Below are 19,207 nucleotides of genomic sequence, written 5' to 3'. Positions count from 1 at the left end.
TGGTGTATGGGCTTCATTGCTCCGCGGCATGTGTGATCTTCCTGGACCAGGGCTTGAACCTGTGTCCCCTGCATTGGCAGGCAGATTCTTAACCACTGCGCCATCAGGGAAGTCCCGATTTCATTCTTTTTTATGGCTAAATAATCATCCAGTGTGTGTGTGTGTGTGTGTGTGTGTGTGTGTGTGTGTGTGTGTGTGTGTGTGTGTGTGTGTATACATACATATATATATATAACATATACAAATATATATATTTTCTTTATCCATTCATTTATTGATGAACACAGGTTGTTTCCATATCTTGGCTAATGTAAGTAATGCTGCAGTGAACATGACGAGGGTGCATATATCTTTTTCAGTTAGTGTTTTCATTTCTTTTGTATGAATACCCACAAGTGGAATTGTTGGATCATATGGTAGTTCTACTTTTAATCTTTTTAGGAACCTCCATACTGTTCTCCATAGTGGCTGCACCAGTTTACATTCCCACCAACAGTGCAAGAGGTTTCCCTTTTCTCCACATCCTCACCAACACTTTTTATTTCTTGTCTTTTTGATGACAGCCATTCTGACAGGTGTGAGGTGATATCTCATTGTGGTTTTGGTTTACATTTCCGGGATTGTTTTCTCTATTTTTTTTTCAGATATTTTGTTAGTTTGTAGGAACACAACTGATTTCTGTATATTGATTTTGTAACCTGCAACTTTACTGAATTCATTGATTAGTTCAAACACTTTTTTTGATGAAGTTGCAGTAATCATTTTTTTTCCTTTAGAATGTCTAGGCTTTTGAGCTAAGAAAGTTATAGAATCTAAGTTCACAGTGTTTACGTGGTGATATGAGGGAGGGGCAAGGAGGACGCATCTCAGAAAAGAATTTAGGAGCAAATAATTGAATTCTTTAGATAAAAATTCAGACCCTTCCCCAAAAAAGATGTTTATTGGACATTAGCTACCATCCTTTGTTATCTAATAAAAATGATTAATTTGGCATAAGTGATTGACAGAATAAATTATACACTACATGCCTGGATTTGATTTTCTTTTCCCAGAACTGACCAACTGCATTAGTGTCTTGCTCTGCCAAGAACAAAATAAATATACTGGATTTTATGATAGTTAAATGTTTTTCAACTTGGAGCTTTTTGGCATTTCCTTTACTAGAACACAAGTTATTCAGTATCATATCAAACTGTGCAGTGGTACTGTTTTTTTTACATGTTGAATATTCTTCAAATAGTAGGAAGTATAACCTTTATATCAGGAAATAGGGCTTTTTGAAATTAAACCAAACTAGTGGAATCTAGTCAAAAGATAATGTTTTTAGCAAAGGAGAGAAGTAAAAATCTCACCTTTGAAACTTTGCTTCAGACTTCTTTTTGAATGTTTTTGAAAGTCCACTAACCTTTTTGGTCTAATTCCGTTTGTACATGGACTAACTGTGTTTTGAAAGATTTCAGTGTCAAAAGATGGGGCATTAAACCAATGAAACAAGATCTATCGATTAATTATTTTGAGAGAATAGTGTGATTAACAATACAATTAAATATAGCATTAAAGATTTAGAGTAGTACAGGATAATTTTGTAACAGTGAGGATCATTGAGAGAACTGGGAGGGAAGCCTTTAGAAAGGACAGACAGTTGTTTGCAAATGTGCCTGAGTGATGTGGAAGGGACTGTGTGACCTCTGTATTCTCTGATTAGAAATAAAATGTTTAACCTTATTTTTCTTGACGTTTGTCTTTTCTAGATTGTCAAAAGAGTGGGGAATAGTGAGGAAACCCCAATGATTGGAGACAAAGTTTATGTCCATTACAAAGGAAAATTGTCAAATGGAAAGAAGTTTGATTCCAGTCATGATCGAAACGAACCGTTTGTCTTTAGTCTTGGCAAAGGTAAGAGGGTATTTTTTTTTTTTTGAGTTGTGTTTTGCTTAGATTTATTGCTATTTATATTATATGGGAGCTAGTGGATCCTATCCTTGCCAAAAGTAAAGATATTTTGGAGCAGTAGTTCTCATGGATCCTATCCTTGCCAAAAATAAAGATATTTTGGAGCAGTAGTTCTCAAAGTATGGTCCATGGATCCCTGTGGGGTCCCTGAGATACTTTTAGGGGGTCCATAGTGTCAAAATTATTTTCATAATAGTACTAAGATGTTATTTATTTATTTTACTGTGTTGACATTTGCACCGATGGTACCAAGCTGCAATGGTGAATATTTGCTGGAGCCTTAGCACAAATCTAGGCAATGGCACCAAACTATACCATTAGTATGCCCTCACTCACTGTTTAAATAAGAAAAAAAAGAAGGCCAGTTTCACTTAAGAATGTCCTTGATAAGGTGTAAAACATATTAATTTTATTAAATCCTAATCCTTGAGGTTCACATTGTTTTGATATTTTGTGACAGATGGGAAAGTGCACATAAAGCACTTCTGCATCCCCAACTACAGTGGCTATCTCAAGGGAAAGCACTTGTGTACTTGCTTTAGTTGAGAGCTGAACTAGCTGCATTTTTTCCATGAAGCACCATATTTATTTTAAAGGGCAAGCTATGATTATTCAGACTTGATTTTTCCGTATTTGGCAGATATTTTCTCGCAAATGAATGAAGTGAGCCTGTCACTTCAAGGACAACAACTGACAGTATTTGTTGCCATTGAGTTTTCAAGTGAAAATTACAGTTTTGGAAAATTTGTATCTGCTACTCAGAGCTTGACAGCTTCCCAAAACTTAAAAGACTTCTGTTGAGATCAATGAGTATTAATGAATGTGATTTTTAAAATATCATGAAATGAAATGTGTTAACATTTGGAAGATTGTGTGACTCAGTGAACAATATTTTCCCAATGACCAATGCAAGATGTTATGAAATGAATAAAATTATGCATGAGTAAAAGGTCCATTTGATGTGTAAGCTAGACCAATGGATTTTAGCATAACATAATATGAAAAGTTCATTGTTAACAGTTTCAGATTCCACATTGCAACTAACCTTTATGAAACTACCACTTGTCCAGTTTTGATGTAGTATCAGATTACATTCATAATTATCTGAAAAGGCTATTTAAAAACTCCTATCTTTTCTAATTATCTATATGTGCGAGTTTGGATTTTTTCCATATACTTCAGCCAAAAATTGCAACAGATGACTCTAAAAGTAGGTATGAGAATCTGGTTGTCTTTTATTAAGTCAGACACATTTTACATTTGTAAAATTATAAAACAACGTCACTCTTCTCACTCATTTTTTTCTTTTGGGAAATATAGTTATCTTCCATAAAAATAATTTATGTTAACATATGAGGTTATTGTTATTTTAAATGAACTGGTAAATAACTATTAAAATGTATACTTTACTTTAAAATGTATATCTCAGAAATAACTAATTTTCTTGTCAACTGCATTATTATGAACTTTCATCAAATCTTTAACCGTGGTCATTTTTAAGTCTTTTGTCATTTACAGACAGTTCTGGGTGTACTCTGATGATTTTGCAAATATGTTCCTATAAAAGGGTTTCATCTTCAAGAAATTCATGGAAAAGACTCTGACAAGTACAGGTTTCTGGTAACTGACTGTACTGCTGAACTGAATGAATAAGCATTTTCAGAACTCTAATGAAAAACTGATGAACTCATAAAAGTGCTAACAAAAGATCAAGATGAAAAAAAAAAAATTAATTACATGGGACTGAGTGAACTGATGAGGATGAGTATAATTTTTGTGACTTTCTGTCTGAATTTAAAAAAAAAAAAAAATCCCACAAGGACTCAGAGGCAAAGAATATACAAATCAATTTTCACTGCAAAGTAAAGGAGCTGTTACAGTGGAGGATTACTGGACTGAATGTCAATATTATGACATAGTATGAGTGTGTTTCATGTTTGGTAATTGCAATCATTGTTGCTTTTGTTGTGGTCATCCATGTACAATGCTTGGTGTCAGTCTATTTATCCCTTGTAAAAATAAAATACAGTGTGTGTGTGTGAAAAAAAAAAAAAAAAAAAAAAAAAAAAAAAAAAAAATTTTTTTAAATATGGTAAATATCAATAGATACAGCATACAAACAAAAGGACCTTAGGGTCTTCAATTTTTAAGATGTAAAGGGTCCTGAGGAAAAAAAGTTGAGAACCACTGTTTTAAAATCTTAAATGTGATTTTTTACTAATTTCTTTACAAATGCTTTTAAATGTCTTCAGTTAATTTAGTATTCTTATTTTTTTTAATCTTGGAAGAAGAATAATAGCCCATACATCAAATTGAACTTTGTGGACCATGTGGCTTGTTGGAAGTTAGTGGCTGAATTACAAAGTCTTTTTATTCTTATCTGCCACAGATATAGCAGACTTCTAGTTTGTTCCCAGATCAAGTGTCGGAGAAAAGGGGCGATCCCCCCCATTCACCACCATGGCTCAGTGTTGAATAATTCCTTTCTTTTTCTGACTCTACACCTTAGTTGAGTTGCTAGCTAAGCAAGGATGTAGGAAAGGAAACAGCAAGTAGCTAAAGAGTTAAACTCTTTCTGCCTCTCTGCCTTCCCTGGTACCCACAGGCATTTGTATGTCATGGTGACTTCTGCTTCCTGTACAGCTGTACTGCCTCCAAGCTCTAGTGCTGGCTGTGCCACTGCTCCCTTCTCCTTTGGGTCCTCAGTGAGTTAATGGCTCATGTGAGATTAATCTTGTGTTCAATAAGATAGCAATCAAAATCGAATACAGATTTTTTTTTCTTAACATAGCAGATAAGGATGACGGTTAACTTAAACTTTTTTTCATTTTTGTTGATGTAAGGATGTGAATTTCCAGGGCCACCAGCATGGCTGTGGCATCATTATTTAATTTAGATGACCTCAGAGCAAATGGCCTCATCAGACCTCTTTGTTCCCACTGCCCCCCGCCTTTGAATTTCTGTCTTGAAAAAGTTGGTAGGTTTAAGATAATAGGTCTCCTCTCAGCAGTTATCTTTGCAAGTAGACTTAAGAATTGCTTCTCTACCCAGATTTTCTCAGTAAAACATGCAATGGTGAATGAGTCTTTCATCTTTCCTAGAATTTTGAGCAGAGAGAAAAGAGGCAACTTCCAGTTGACTTGGTACCTATGGCACACCTATCTAGAGATAGTGTTGTCTCATGGGGAGAGCATCCAGCTGGATGTTGGGAAGCCAGGGTTCCTGTCTTTGCTCTTTCCTGTGGTATGTTAACATGAGTAAGCCACCTAACCTTCCCTGCTCTTACAAAAAGGAAGCGTCTGTAGAAGAGCTTTGAGATTAATCCTGAGTCTAAGATTCCATTCTTGTATATTCTGCAAAGAGTACAGGAACAAAAACTGCAAAGGACTAAACCCAACACAATTACAGAACCTTTAGAGGCCCCCTTAAGATGATAATTAGAAATATGAGACTAGAGCAGTATCCCTCTGGTAAAACTTCTATAACATAATGTGTTATAGTTGCCTATAAAACAAACATTGGTTAGGCAGTTTATAGTTTTATACCTATATGTTATGGCAGTAGCTACTTCATAACATAATGAAGAAAAATAATATAAATAACTGTAGCACAAATATTGTACATTGAACTCTCTTGATCCCTTATATTGTACCTCTCCCAAGGGAATAAATAGAAATATTTCAATGGAAAGTCACATTGATTTTGGGGTTCTATTGTGACTTCAGTATTTAAAATAGAATCATAAGAACTTATCTATAAAAATTGCATTAAAAATACACATACCATATGTATAAATTTGAGGTATACCTACACATTGTTTGTATGTGTGTCTGTTGCTCTTTTTGTACCATCTTTGAAACTCTGTGCCTCACTTCCCTCATATATAAAGTGATGATAATAATAGTATATACAATTATATGTTGAGGATTAAATAAGATATTACACACCGTTGCTTAGCACTCAGCCTAATACATAGTAAGCACTCAAATCTTTTGTTAACTGTTGTTGTTACAGTACTGGGATTATTGGCTGGCTTTACAATGGAGTGGCAAGAGCTGTGTTACAGCAGTTTGGGTCCTCACTCCTATTTACTATGCCTGCATACAGACCTTTTGAATGCTTAACCATCTTTTTTAGCCCCAGAAAGTCTGGAAAAACAACAACTGGATCAATCTAAGACAATTGGTTATCACCACTACAGAATATGTTACAGAAATTAGAATGATGATGGTTTCCCTCACTGGATTTTCTTAACTAAATCTTTGTTACATGTTCTGAATTCCTAGGACTGTGTCCATAACCCATCTTAAAAGAAGTTGAAATAAGAATGACAGGATTTTCAAGTATACTTCCACAACAGGGGTTCTGTTCTTTCCCCTTCCCTGCCTGCAGCAAATATGTTATCACTAAAATTGGGAAGGGATGGGTTTGGGGGCTGAATGAATTGTATCTACCTCTGTTCTTATAAGTAAATCCAAGGACACTAAAGCTGCACCCCTTCCCCATCTACCCCTATAAAGGTCTGGTGATTTCTGATAAAAGGCTACTTCAGTGAAGTGGTTTTTCGTGTTCTTCGTATATGACTACCATGGTTGGGAACTATGAAGATAAAAATCCTCTCTCTTATATTCTTCCCCCAGATTTGAGAAGTAAGAGGAACAAACCAGTCATTTTGGATTTTTCACATACCTATACTTCTCTCTTACTATTGAGATTAAACCATAATGAAGTAAATATCAGTGATCTGCCTTTAACGTTAATCTAACCTTATTAGATGCATGATGACCCATGATTATTGGTTAAAACATCTTTTAATTTAGCAGTCATTAGCATATTGGAGTAAAAGGGAGAAAGTATGTTGAAAGACTAATGGCTAATACTTTTTAAGTACTTACAGTGCCAGGCAAAGGGCTTACATGCATTATCTCATTTAATCCTCACACCAATCCTATTATTACTTTATAGACTTTTTGTACAATTTATTTAGTATAGTTTAGGTGACAGTCATATTAACATCTGTGTATAAGACTGAGTTTTTTATTGAGGTACTATTTACATATAATAAAACTTAACCCTTTTAAAGGGTGTATAGCTTGATGAATTTGGGTAACAGTTGTGTAACCACCACCACAGTCAAAATATAGAACAATTTCCTCACCCTGAAAAGTTTTCTTATGGACGCTGGGCCATGGAATCACTAATCTGGCTTCTGTTACTATAGTTTTGCCTTTTCCAAAAATTCATATAAATGGAATCATATGTCATCTTTGGCATTTGACTTCTTTCACTTAGCATAACGATTTTGAGATTCATGCATGTTGAATTGCCAAGCAGCATTTTACAAGTATGGAAACACCACAATTTGTTCATCCATTCAAAAAATTGGACATTGGGGTTGTTTCCAATTTGGGGCTATTATGAATAATGTAATGAACATTCATATACCTGTCTTTGTGTGGCTATGTTGGGTAAATTTATTTTGGGGTAAATACCTGGGAGTGGACTTGTTGATCATATGGTAAAACATATGTTTAACTTTGTAAGTTACTACCATACTGTTTTTTCAAAGTGGCTGTACCATTTTGCATTCTCACCAGCAGTGTTTGAGAGTTTGTTTTTCACATGCTTGTCAACCATTAGTACTATCAGTCTTTTTAACTTTAGCCATTTTAATGGGTGTGAAATGGTATCTCATTTTGGTTTTCAGTTGCATTTCCCTGGTAACTGGTCACATTGAGGGTATCTTTTCTTGTGCTTAGTGGACATTTGTATGTTTTCTTTTGTGAAGTATCTGTTCAAATCTTCTGCCCACTAAAAAAAAAACAAAAACAATCTTTTTATTGAGTTGTACTCAACAAGACAAGCACTTAATCAGATGTGTATTTTGCAAGTATGTTCTTCCAGTCTCTAGCTTGCCTTTTCATTTTCTTAATTGATCTTTCAAAGAACAAAAGTTTTTAATTTTGATGAAGTCCACTTTACCAATTTTTTAAAAATGTTTTAGGTACCTACCATAACCATTTTAGTTTTGGTTTGCTTTGATTTTTTTGTTTACATATGAGGAAACTAAGGTACAGAGAGAGATTAAGTAATTAGCCCAAAGTTATACGGTAAGTGGCAGAGCCAGGATTCAAAGCCAGGCAGTGTCTTTCAAGTTATGTTAGATATTAAGGTTTAAAACTAGCCTAAACACTACGTATAGAAACAAAGTAGGTCCTCGTCCAGCAGAATTTACTGAGTGCCTGCTGTACACCAGACATTTTTCTTACAGGAATGATGTAGTTAATGAGGTTTATCAAAAGCAAAATTATTGCTATTACATGCTTGGTATTGTGGGCCTAATCCCTATTTTTAAAGTTTTATTTTTATTTGAAATGTTTTTTTTTTCACATATTTTAGGCCTTGACAATGTTTTACAAGTAGTACAATACACTTACTAGTAATGGGTAACCATGCAGCCAGCTTCTTGTGGGTTGTGGTTTAACCATGTGTTCCCTTTAAATTGCTATTGATACTCTTGCTCCCCCATAAATATATTCTTAACATCTGTTAACTTTTTTTTTTTTAAACCTGCAGTTTAGGAGCACTCAGGATTCGGAAAGAAGGCTTTTAGGCCAAAATATTTAATTTTCCTAACCCTCCCCAAAAATGTGAGCCAGAAAAACAGCAAACTTTCAGAAAGTACTTTCTTTGGCTTTACCTGGTACTTTCTAATAGAGGAAGAATGCTTCCAGTTTCATCGCTGAATGGATATTAAGGAGAAGCTAATTTAGGCAGGGGTGAGAGCAGACTGGGGCAGCTAACACATTTCTAACTCCATTTAAATTAGATACTGCAGCATGGACCGTGTTCCTTTATTGAGTATAATATTGTGGTGTTAAGTTCTTTGGGAAATAAAAGTCAAGACATGACTCCTGCCTTCAGGTATCTAGCAGTTTAGCCTGGCAGAGTTGATCATTAAGGTTGTCCCAGCACAGATTATTTTCTCCCCCTGTTTTTGAAATGATAACCCATGAGGGTGCGGAGAGATCATCTGGTGATCGGTTTTCTTAGTAATTAAATAGAGAAATGGCAAAAATATAAGGTAACATAATACATATGAACACTTTAAAAGAATCTTAACATATAAACGAGTTTGTTGAATTCATAATCAGATACTTTTGTTAGGGAATAGGGATGATTATCAGAGCCCTTTTATAAGACATTTAAAAATAAGACTAAATAAAATTTATAAGAGGAAAAAAATACACAGGAAAAACTTTGCTTTATCTAGCGTAAAAAGAAGAAAGACGATGTCAATATTATCAATGGTTTCAAATGCAAACATGCATTTAAAGGTTAGATAGTCAATAATTTTATCAAGGATGCCAAGACTGTTTATTGAGGAAAGGACAGTCTTTTCAACAAACAATGCTGGGAAAACTAGATATTCACATGCAAAAGAATAAAGTTAGACCCTTACTTTACATCACATACAAAAATTAACTCGAAATGGATCAAAGATATATAAGACTTAAAACTGTATTTTCTTAGAAGAAAACTTGGAGGGAAAGCTTCTTGACATTAGATTTGGCAATGATTTCTCGGATATGACACCAACAGCAAGGCAGCAAAAGTAAAAAATACATAAATTGGACTACATCAAAATTAAAAACTGTGCATCAAAGGATACAATAATGGAGTGAAAAGGCAGCCTAAAGAATGGAAGGAAATATTTTCAAATCATGTATGTGACAAGGGGTTAATATCCAGAATATATAAAGAACTCCTATAATCAACAACCAAAAAACCTCAAATATCCTGATTATAAAATGGACAATGGACTTAAATAGACATTTCCCTAAAGAAGATATACAAAAGGACTACAAGCATATGAAAAGATGCTCTACATCACTAAATCATTAGGGAAATACAAATCAAAACCACAATGAGAGGGACTTCCCTGGTGGTCCAGTGGTTAAGACTCTGCACTCCCAATGCAGGGGCCACGGGTTTGATCCCTGGTCAGGGAACTAAGATCCTGCATGCCATGTGGCACAGCCAAAAAAAAAAAAAAAAAAAAAAAAAATTAACAATATCACCTCACACCATCAGGTACTATTAAAAAAAAAAAAAATAGAAATTTGCAAGTGTTAGCAAGTTGTGGAGAAATTGAAACCCCCGTGCACTGTTGGTGGGAATGTAAAATAGTGTAGCCACTATGGAAAACAGTATGGTAGTTCCTCAAACAATTAAAAATAGAGTTAACCTATGATCCAGCAATTCCACTTCTCCGTATATACCAGGGTCCTAATGAGATATGTGTACACCCATATTTGTAGCATTATTCATTATAGCTGAAAGGTGGAAGCCACCCAAATGTTTGTCTGTAGACAAATGGATAAACAAAATGTCTTATGTACATACAATGGTATATTCCTATAAAGGAGTATTATTCACATGGGACAAAACTGATGAACCTCGAGGACATTACACTAAGTGAAATAAGCCAGTCACAAATAGACAAATACTGCGTGATTCCACTTACATCTAGAGAAATCTAGAGTAATCAAATTCATAAAAACAAAGTAGAATAAAATTCTTGCCGGGGCTTGGGACAGGAGGAAAAGAGGAGTAGTTTAATGAGTAGACTTTTAGTGTTGCAAGATGAAACGTTCTGGACATTGGTTGCACAACAGTGTGAATATACTTAACTGTGCACTTAACAGTTGAAATGGTCATTTTTATGTATTTTACCACAATTTAAAAAATTTTTAATCAGTAAAAAAGAATGTTCTAAAATGGTCACTATAGTCTTTATTATAAGTGAAAGTATTCAGTGATTAAATTAAAATGTTATATTTTAAAATGTGTATGATTTTTTAATAGACTTTATTTTTTTAGAGCAGTTTTAGGTTCACAGCAAAATTGAGCGGAAGGTGCAGAGATTTCCCGTGTACCCCCTCCCCCGCCATGTGCATAGCCTACCCCTCTTATCAGCACCCCCTCCAGGATGGTGCACTTGTTACAATTGATGAACCTACAATGAGCCTATAAAATTTGATTTTGATTTTCTTAATCAGAAAAAATTATATAATATTCTACAGAGGGAAGAAAAAAGTACAGTGCATTGCTTTTATACTGGGCTTTGTACACTTCTAACGTTTTCAATTCCCTTATAGTTAGGTATATATAAAAAGCATTTACACTTAAAGATAGATACACTGTATATTTGTGTAAATATATATTCTTATTTCAGATTTTGTTACTAATGGAATAGGACTACTGAAATGGATAAATTGTTTGAGCCGGTAAAATTGAAGTCCAGAACAAGTGGAAGAATAAATTGCGTTTATATATTCTTGGTGTATTATACCTACAGTTAAGACCCTAAAGATCAAAAGATCCCAAAGATCAAGAATCGTAAAAATGTTTATGCTTTGACCCAGTAATTCTACTTCTAGGAATTGAATCTAAGGAAATATGGTAGAAGCTTGCTTAACCAACTCCAGACTAACTGCTGCTCTCCATTCTACTCGTAAATACACTGAGTGATACCGCTGGTTTCCTGTTCTTCACTGTGGCCCTGCACTCTGCTTCAGCCAGTTGAGTGAGCCTTGTCAATGCCCTCCACCCACAGACCACTAGGAACACAACTATAGTGAACAAGTTGGGTTTATTACTCGTAGGGAGGTAGACTGCACACCATGGGAAACTGGAGGTGTCTCAGAGTGTTCAAAAGGTCTTTTATAGGATTTGGACTTGTATTAGGTGATTTGGCGAAGAGTTTAAGGAAGAAGGGATTTGCTCTGGATTGGATATTGTTGGGATGCAGGTGATTCTTTGGGTATCTTAGTAAATCTTATCTAGGAGGAGGGCTGACTGGAGTGAGACTAAAGCTGCACCTGTAGAGAAGCAGAAGTCACTCACGTCACCAGGAGAGGGGGATGTTTGGTATTTTGTAGGTTGCACAGGGACCTTGTTTTTTGTCCATGCTCAGACAAAATTTTGAAGTGTTCTTGTTTTGTCTCACTTTTTCATGGTCTCAGAGTGACCTTGTCTGATGTTGATGTTTTGTGAGTTTGTTATGTCCAACAGGAGAATAACATGGCTTAGCTGTGTGCCCCAGGCCAGCTTCAGAATCACCAAGGCCTAGCTGTGTCGGGCAGTTTCCAGACATTAGGGTGTGCTTTTTTCTTCCTCAGACTCTTATTAAGAATCAGTCTAAACTTGTTTATATCCATTGTCCTTTTTGTAATTATATAAGTTCATTAGATAGTATATAAAACTCTGAAATTAGTGTAATAAGAAATGGGACTTACTTCTGTGAAAACTAAGTTGAACATCTTTGGAAAGACTTATTAAAGTGAATTGCTAAAAGCCTTTTTTAAATGGCTATTGAGGGACTTCCCTGGTGGTCCAGTGGCTAAGACTCCAAGCTCCCGATGCAGGTGGCCCGGGTTTGATCCCTGGTCAGGGAACTAGATCTCACATGCCGCAACTAAGAGTTCGCATGCTGCAACTAAAAGATCCTGCGTGCCACAACTAAGACCCAGGGCAGTCAAATAAATAAATAAATATCTTTTAAAAAATGGCAGTTGAATTAGGGGTGGGTAAACGCTAGGTGAAATAAGTAGGCCATTCAGAACACATTTTTACCAGAAGGATTCTGCATACTGGTTGCTTTTTACAAGTGTCTTCTACTTCTTACTTCACTTTAAAGAAATCCATGTTGTAAGTTGCAAATGATATACCATAAGTGTGATTTATATAGTAAAGATGATATAGAACTCTTATCACTTGTCACACACAGACAAGGCCTTGACTTCTATCACAGGATTAGTGAATTAAGATACTTTGATAGGTTTTAAGTTTAAAAAAGTTTGAGGTTGTATATGTTCTTTTTTATGATTCCTCACTTAAAGCAACATTTTAAATTAACCTACAACCATAGTCCTAATGTGTCAGGTAAGAGGCTTCCATTATGCAAAAAAAAAAAATTCATGTGAAGATTTAGGTGCAGAGTTGTTCATTGCAACTTAATAAGAGTAAAAAAAAAAAAGCAATTTAAATATTTATTAGTGGGAGTAATGAAATTATGGCATATTTAAAAGATGAAATAGTAAATAGCATATAGTTATTAAAAGTCATGTTTTCAGATATTATCTTTTAACAAGAAAAATGCTCATATAATGTGAAATGCAGAGTAGGCTACAAAACCAAATAAACTATGATCAGAATTTTAAGAATGTATATATAAAAATTTAATATGTAAACAAAGTTATGCATACACAATTGGAAGAAAATGAGCCAAGAAATTGACAGTTTACCCCAGATGCTGAAATTTCAGAGGTTTTTTTATTCTCTGTGCTTTTATATACTTTCCAAGTGTTCTATAATGAGTATGTATTATTTTTTTTTAAATCAGGGGGAAGTGCTTTTTAAGAAAAGAGGTCCAAGATTGGCAATTTTAGAAATATACCTGTGTTCGTATTAGTCTGGCTCTTTGCTCAGCGTGTTTCCTTCAGTGTCTGAAGCTCAGTGTTTAAGAGAAGCTTTAATGTTCCTGAATGAGAAGAAGAGCCAAAGGCATAGGCATGATTTATTCAGCTTGAGGCTCCTGTGGATTTAATAGCCAGGCTGATGTTTCCAACTTCTAAGGCCTAGCATAGGCATCACCTGTGAAGTAAGCTTTTGCTGACTGTTCCAACCCCACCCCAAGGCAAAAGCCCCTGTTTGTACTCTTATGTTAGTGTTCACCATGCTTAAAAAAATCAGGGCAGGTATCTTTCTGCTCCACTAGCCATACTACATTGCATGTTTCTTGGAAGGAAGAAGGGAACAGCCACCTTTGTATTTTTAGTACCTAGACAGACCTTTGCTCCTCAGTAATTGGCTGAATGCCTTGAACAAATATACAGTAGTAACCCCATAATATAAAGATTTCCTGAAAGAGGGTGTAAGGTATCTGTCTTAAAATATCGGAGTTGAGAGTTAAAAAAAAAAAAAATTGTTCTAAATGGCCCACGCTGAAACCATTGCCGTCTTTGAAGAGCATCAGTGACAGTAGAGCAGCCTGTCAACAGCAGACTTTACATTTATTCTGATGATTCTAGACTGTTTCCACATTGGAACCGTGTGTGGGCATATAAATTGATGTAGCCCTTTTGGAAGGGCAGTTGGGCAATATCTATCAAATGGAAAGTGCACATCACCTTTGCACTTCTAGGAATTTACCTTCCAAATATACTTGCACAAAATAGGCAAACAGAAGGGACAAAAATCCTTATTAGAGTACTGTTGGCAATGTGTCTCAATAGTAGAGTGACTGGAATATTATGAAGCCACTGAGAATGAAGTAGATCAGTATGTATTTACGATGATGATGATAACTATCCTTTATTAAATACATATTATATGCCAGGCACTTGACATATTTTATCTAATAATTCTTGTAACAACTATATGGCAGGTACTATTATTATCTACATTTTGCAGATGAGGAAACTTGCACAAGGTCACACAACTAATATGGGGCCGACCTGGTATTCTAATTTAGTCAGTCTGAAGTTAAAGCAGGCTGCACATCTAACCCCTAAAACGCATATCCTATCTGCTGATGGATAAAGATATGTATATACACATAAATGAATAAATTATAAACATTATATATTTATTTATAACATATTTCTATATAATTAAAATATATATCTATGTAATGAGAAAACAGTTCAGAACTGAATGTATAGTATGCTGTCATTTGTGTTTTAAATTTTTTTAAAAGCGACAGCACACAGTGGATGGATACCAAAAAAACATAACAGTGGCTTCTTTTAAGGAGGGAATGGATGACCTTTTACCTTTCACTTATATCTTTCTCTCATGTGTGTTTTAATAATTGGCATGTATACCTTATATACACTTTTAACTAAAATAAGTGTATCTGATATTTTGAAAAGTTGTAATGCCTAAGACTAAGCTGAAGTCATGAGTCACAAATGCTTTGTCCATATCTACTTACATACCTTAGTATAGGGTTCCCCTTATTCTAATCATCCTTACTCTAATCCTAACATCACTTCTCAGTTCAAGATAACAGCTCTCTTCAAAATTCACGTTCTCTGGAGTTCATTGCTTATTACCCGATCTCACTTTGAATACTTAAGTCTTTGACATAGCACCTCAAATTTGTATATTATCCCTTGAAATTTTGTACATTTTCTATTGTTTCCCAAAGGATTTGGGACTGCTTATTGTAAGATACAATTACAATTATATAGGTTACTATAGTTCTACAGCTGAGCAGTAAGCTTTGTTTCCTGAAAGTAGGCAAAAAAAAAAATTCTGAGTTCTGTACTTCTTGTGATTTGGCAAAAAAGGACACATATTCTGGGTTTTTTTTAGAAAAGCAAAACCCACTTTTTTTCTTACACTAAATTTTGAGAAGAAATCTGTTCCATGGGCCTTTTTATACAATTTATACTTTTCCGGTTTCTTGTTTGTTGTTTTTGTCTGCCCAACTAAATTATAAGCTTTCTTAGGACAAATTCCATTTTCTATACTATTTTTGTTCCATTTCTGCGTAGAAAACACGCACTTATTCTTATGGTTGAAATTATAAATTAAGCAACAACTGCAGCCCAGCCACATTTCAAAGATGATGTTACGGCCACTTTTCAAAGACTTAGTCTTTGAGCAGTTTAGAAACTGATACTACTTTCATCCTTCTCAGCAGAGAATCTTCTCTGATAGCCCTCAAAAAAAAAAAATCACAATTTATTTCTTAGTGTATAGGTCTTACTGAGGTTTTTTTTAGCCCCTACTTCCTAGCTGAATAGTATGTAGCGTAAGGAATTGGAAATTTGTTTGAACTTTTGTTTCGTGACAGTTAAGTCTTTTAAAATATGGCCTATAGCTTTCAACCACTTTTTCCTTTCTCCTAGGCCAAGTTATCAAGGCATGGGACATTGGGGTGGCTACCATGAAGAAAGGAGAGATCTGTCATTTACTGTGCAAACCAGAATATGCATATGGCTCGGCTGGCAGTCTCCCCAAAATTCCCTCGAATGCAACTCTCTTTTTTGAGGCAAGTATGTGTGTGATGTTGCCTTGTTAGCATCTGCTCTACTATAGTGCTGGCTCCAAAGCAACAGGCAGTGGAACAAGGAGCTGAGCTTGCTATTGAGAATCAGATCCAACTTACTTATTTTGGAGCTTGGCTTCTTGAATTGTTTCCCACAAACCCAAGGGATGTGTGCCAGTGCTTTCTTAGAAACGTGTCTCTGGCAGAAAACGGTCATATCCAAATAAACAAAAGACAGCAGGCTTAGAAACAAAGGTTCTGGTCAGTGGTGTGAGTTATGACATACTCAAACCTGATCAGAAGACAGGATGGAAATGTGGGAGATACATGTTGAACTATACCTAAAGCTATAAAGCAAGTTGTAAAGCTATTTTCATATTACACAGGTTTATAAATGTCACAGATCTCACTTCCTCATTAGAAGCAGTAGATGGTGATAAAATGTTATTCATCTTGTGTTGAATTATACATATTTGGCCATACCTAATTAAAAAATTAAAGAGGGGAAATGCCTGAAACATTGTAACTAGGTAAAATACACCTTTAGTTGGTTGTAGGCCTGATTCATAAGATTTAGTCTTAATTTTAAGAAGGGCATTCCATGAATCTGGGGTGAAAAAGTGGTGGCCTCTAGAGTCAGACAAAATAGTCTGGGCCAGCACTGTGTCACTCTGGCTTTTTGCCCACAAAGCAGTTTTCCTAGTATTTCCTGTCTGTCTTTGCACGGCAGCCCCACAGGATGTAGTCCTAGACATTATCATTACATGAAGTTTCTTTCCAGGTATTGAAAAGTGCAGTGTTCTTTTTTCCCTACTTTTCCAATAACTAAGAAGCACAGATAAATATAAAACAGAGATTTTGTAAAATGAAAGGAGAGTGGTTGCCCTTGCCTTTAAGTATGTTAAATTGCTTTTTTGGTCCGTTCTCAGTCAGATCCCTTTTTCCTTTCTAGATTGAGCTTCTTGATTTCAAAGGAGAGGATTTATTTGAAGATGGAGGTATTATCCGAAGAATCAAACGGAAAGGAGAAGGGTATTCAAACCCAAACGAAGGAGCGACAGTAGAAAGTAAGTACTGCTGCGAGGGGGAACTGGTCCTTAAAAGGTGGGTTCCAATTATGTGGATGAAATGGAGATTTCGTTTTTAAAAATCTGTCTATAAAAATAAATATATTGAATATATATCTCTTAATAGTTTTAAATTCAACATTTATTTAGAAGTGACTTCATTTAGTAAATATTCATTCAACCTGTGTGTGCCAAGAACTGTACCAGCCTCTTCAAACTCAAAACAGTAAGTAAAAGGTAAGCCCATCCATCAAGGAATTCTTAGTCTGTGGACTCCTTGGTGTGCCAACAGCTATATTAGTTGCCTTATATATTATTCATTTATTTCTCACAATAACCTTTTGAGCTATGATTTATTATCCCTAGGTGAGAAAAGTGAGTTCAGAGAAGTTATGTAAATTACCCAAGGTTACAGAGTTACTAAATAGAGTAGTAGATTGTAATGCCCGTCAGGGCTATCAAACCCATTTCACTGGCTGTCATCAAGATAAAAAACAGTTCATCATTTTAGTTAGATCAAAACAGGAGAATAGTTTATTCTGTTCTGTGTCAGGAGACCTGGGTTCAAGCTCTGCTTTGTCATTTATTGAGTGACCTGAAGCTATTCCATTTTCTTCATTTGCTAATAAGTTGGATATAAGGACAGGACTGAGGACTGGATTAACTGAGCACCCTTCCACCCTCCCAGAGGGAGGTGTACACACATTGTGTGTACCACTGTGTACACTACTTGTCACTTTATACTCTAATCAGCATCTGCCCATTTCCCTAGTATACAGTGAGTGCTGGAGGACCAGAATCTTTCTTCATCTTTTTGTTTCCAGCATCACCTACAGAGCCTTACACACATTTGTTGTTCAGTAAATGCTTTCTGCATGGATAAATGTTTGCAAGGTGGCATTTACTGAGTTGAAGTACTTCAAAAAAGACAGTAGTGAGAAAACATAAAGAAATACTTCCATTAAAAAAAATCATGGGAGGGCTCCCCTGGTGGCACAGTGGTTGGGGGTCCGCCTGCCAATGCAGGGGACGTGGGTTCAATCCCTGGTCCGGGAGAGCAACTGGGCCCGTGTGCCACGGCGAGGAGTGGCCCCCGCTTGCCACAGCTGGAGGGGACCCGTGTGCAGCAGCGGGGATCCGATGCAGCCAAAGATGAATAAATAGAACAAATAAATTTAAAAAAAATTTTTTTTAAGTTATAAAAAAAAAAAATCAAGGGAATTCCCTGGTGGTCCAATGGTTAGGACTTGGCACTTTTACTGCTATGGCCCGGGTTCAGTCCCTGGTTGGGGAACTAAGATTTTGTAAGCCGCGTGGCGCAGCCAAAAAAACTTTTTAAATTTTAAAAAGAAAGAAAGAAATACTTCCCTTAAAAATATCAAATCACTGGGCTTCCCTGGTGACGCAGTGGTTAAGAATCTGCCTGCCAATGCAGGGGACACGGGTTCCAACCCTGGTTCAGGAAGTTCCCACATGCCGCGGAGCAACTAAGCCAGTGTGCCACAACTACTGAGCCTGCGCTCTAGAGCCCACGAGCCACAACTACTGAAGCCCGCGCACCTAGAGCCCATGCTCCGCAACAAGAGAAGCCCCTGCAATGAGAAGCCTGCGTACCGCAATGAAGAGTAGCCCCTGCTCGCCACAACTAGAGAAAGCCTGCGTGCAGCAACAAAGACCCAACACAGCCAAAAATAAAAATAAATAAGAAGAATTTAAAAAAAATCAAATCACTAAATAAGGATGGCAACGTGAACTGTTGATATTATCAATATAAAAGGCCTAAAGAGTTCATTTTTAAAATGCAAACTAGAATAGTTGATTTTCTCATCTTTAATGTTGCATATTGAACCACAACATTATTTTACATTCTACTTTGAACGCATGTTTCATTTCCACGAGTCTGGCAAATTAGTTCAAATTTAGGTTTTTTTTTTAAATTGGAAACAGTTATAAATAGTATTACTGTTCTATTGTAGTTAAAGTGATAGTTATCACTCTTGATAAGTTTTAGAATAAATGAAGAAGCGCTCAGGTGTATAGTGTTGGCGAAATACCTGGACCAGGAGCCGGAAGATAGGGTTCAGGCTTTGGCCCACTCTAACTAGACGTTGCCTCTCTGGCATTA

At 35.8% G+C, this 19,207-nt stretch overlaps 1 protein-coding gene across 2 annotated transcripts in view; it reads left to right on the top strand.

The window, feature by feature from the left end:
- The window catches only part of FKBP5 (FKBP prolyl isomerase 5), a 99,601-nt gene that overhangs the window by 48,981 nt on the left and 31,413 nt on the right, over positions 1–19,207 (top strand). For both annotated transcript variants that reach the window (XM_068557420.1, XM_068557419.1), the window contains exons 4-6: positions 1,752–1,896; positions 15,876–16,018; positions 16,968–17,082. In XM_068557420.1, coding sequence (XP_068413521.1) covers positions 1,752–1,896; positions 15,876–16,018; positions 16,968–17,082 — 403 coding nt within the window. The remainder of the gene's footprint in view (positions 1–1,751; positions 1,897–15,875; positions 16,019–16,967; positions 17,083–19,207) is intronic.

The sequence above is a fragment of the Eschrichtius robustus genome, chromosome 12, assembly GCF_028021215.1.
Source record: "Eschrichtius robustus isolate mEscRob2 chromosome 12, mEscRob2.pri, whole genome shotgun sequence".
Taxonomy (NCBI): Eukaryota; Metazoa; Chordata; class Mammalia; order Artiodactyla; family Eschrichtiidae; genus Eschrichtius; species Eschrichtius robustus.
Note: the sequence above shows the minus strand (reverse complement) of the source record. Positions and strands in the feature narration are given on the sequence as shown.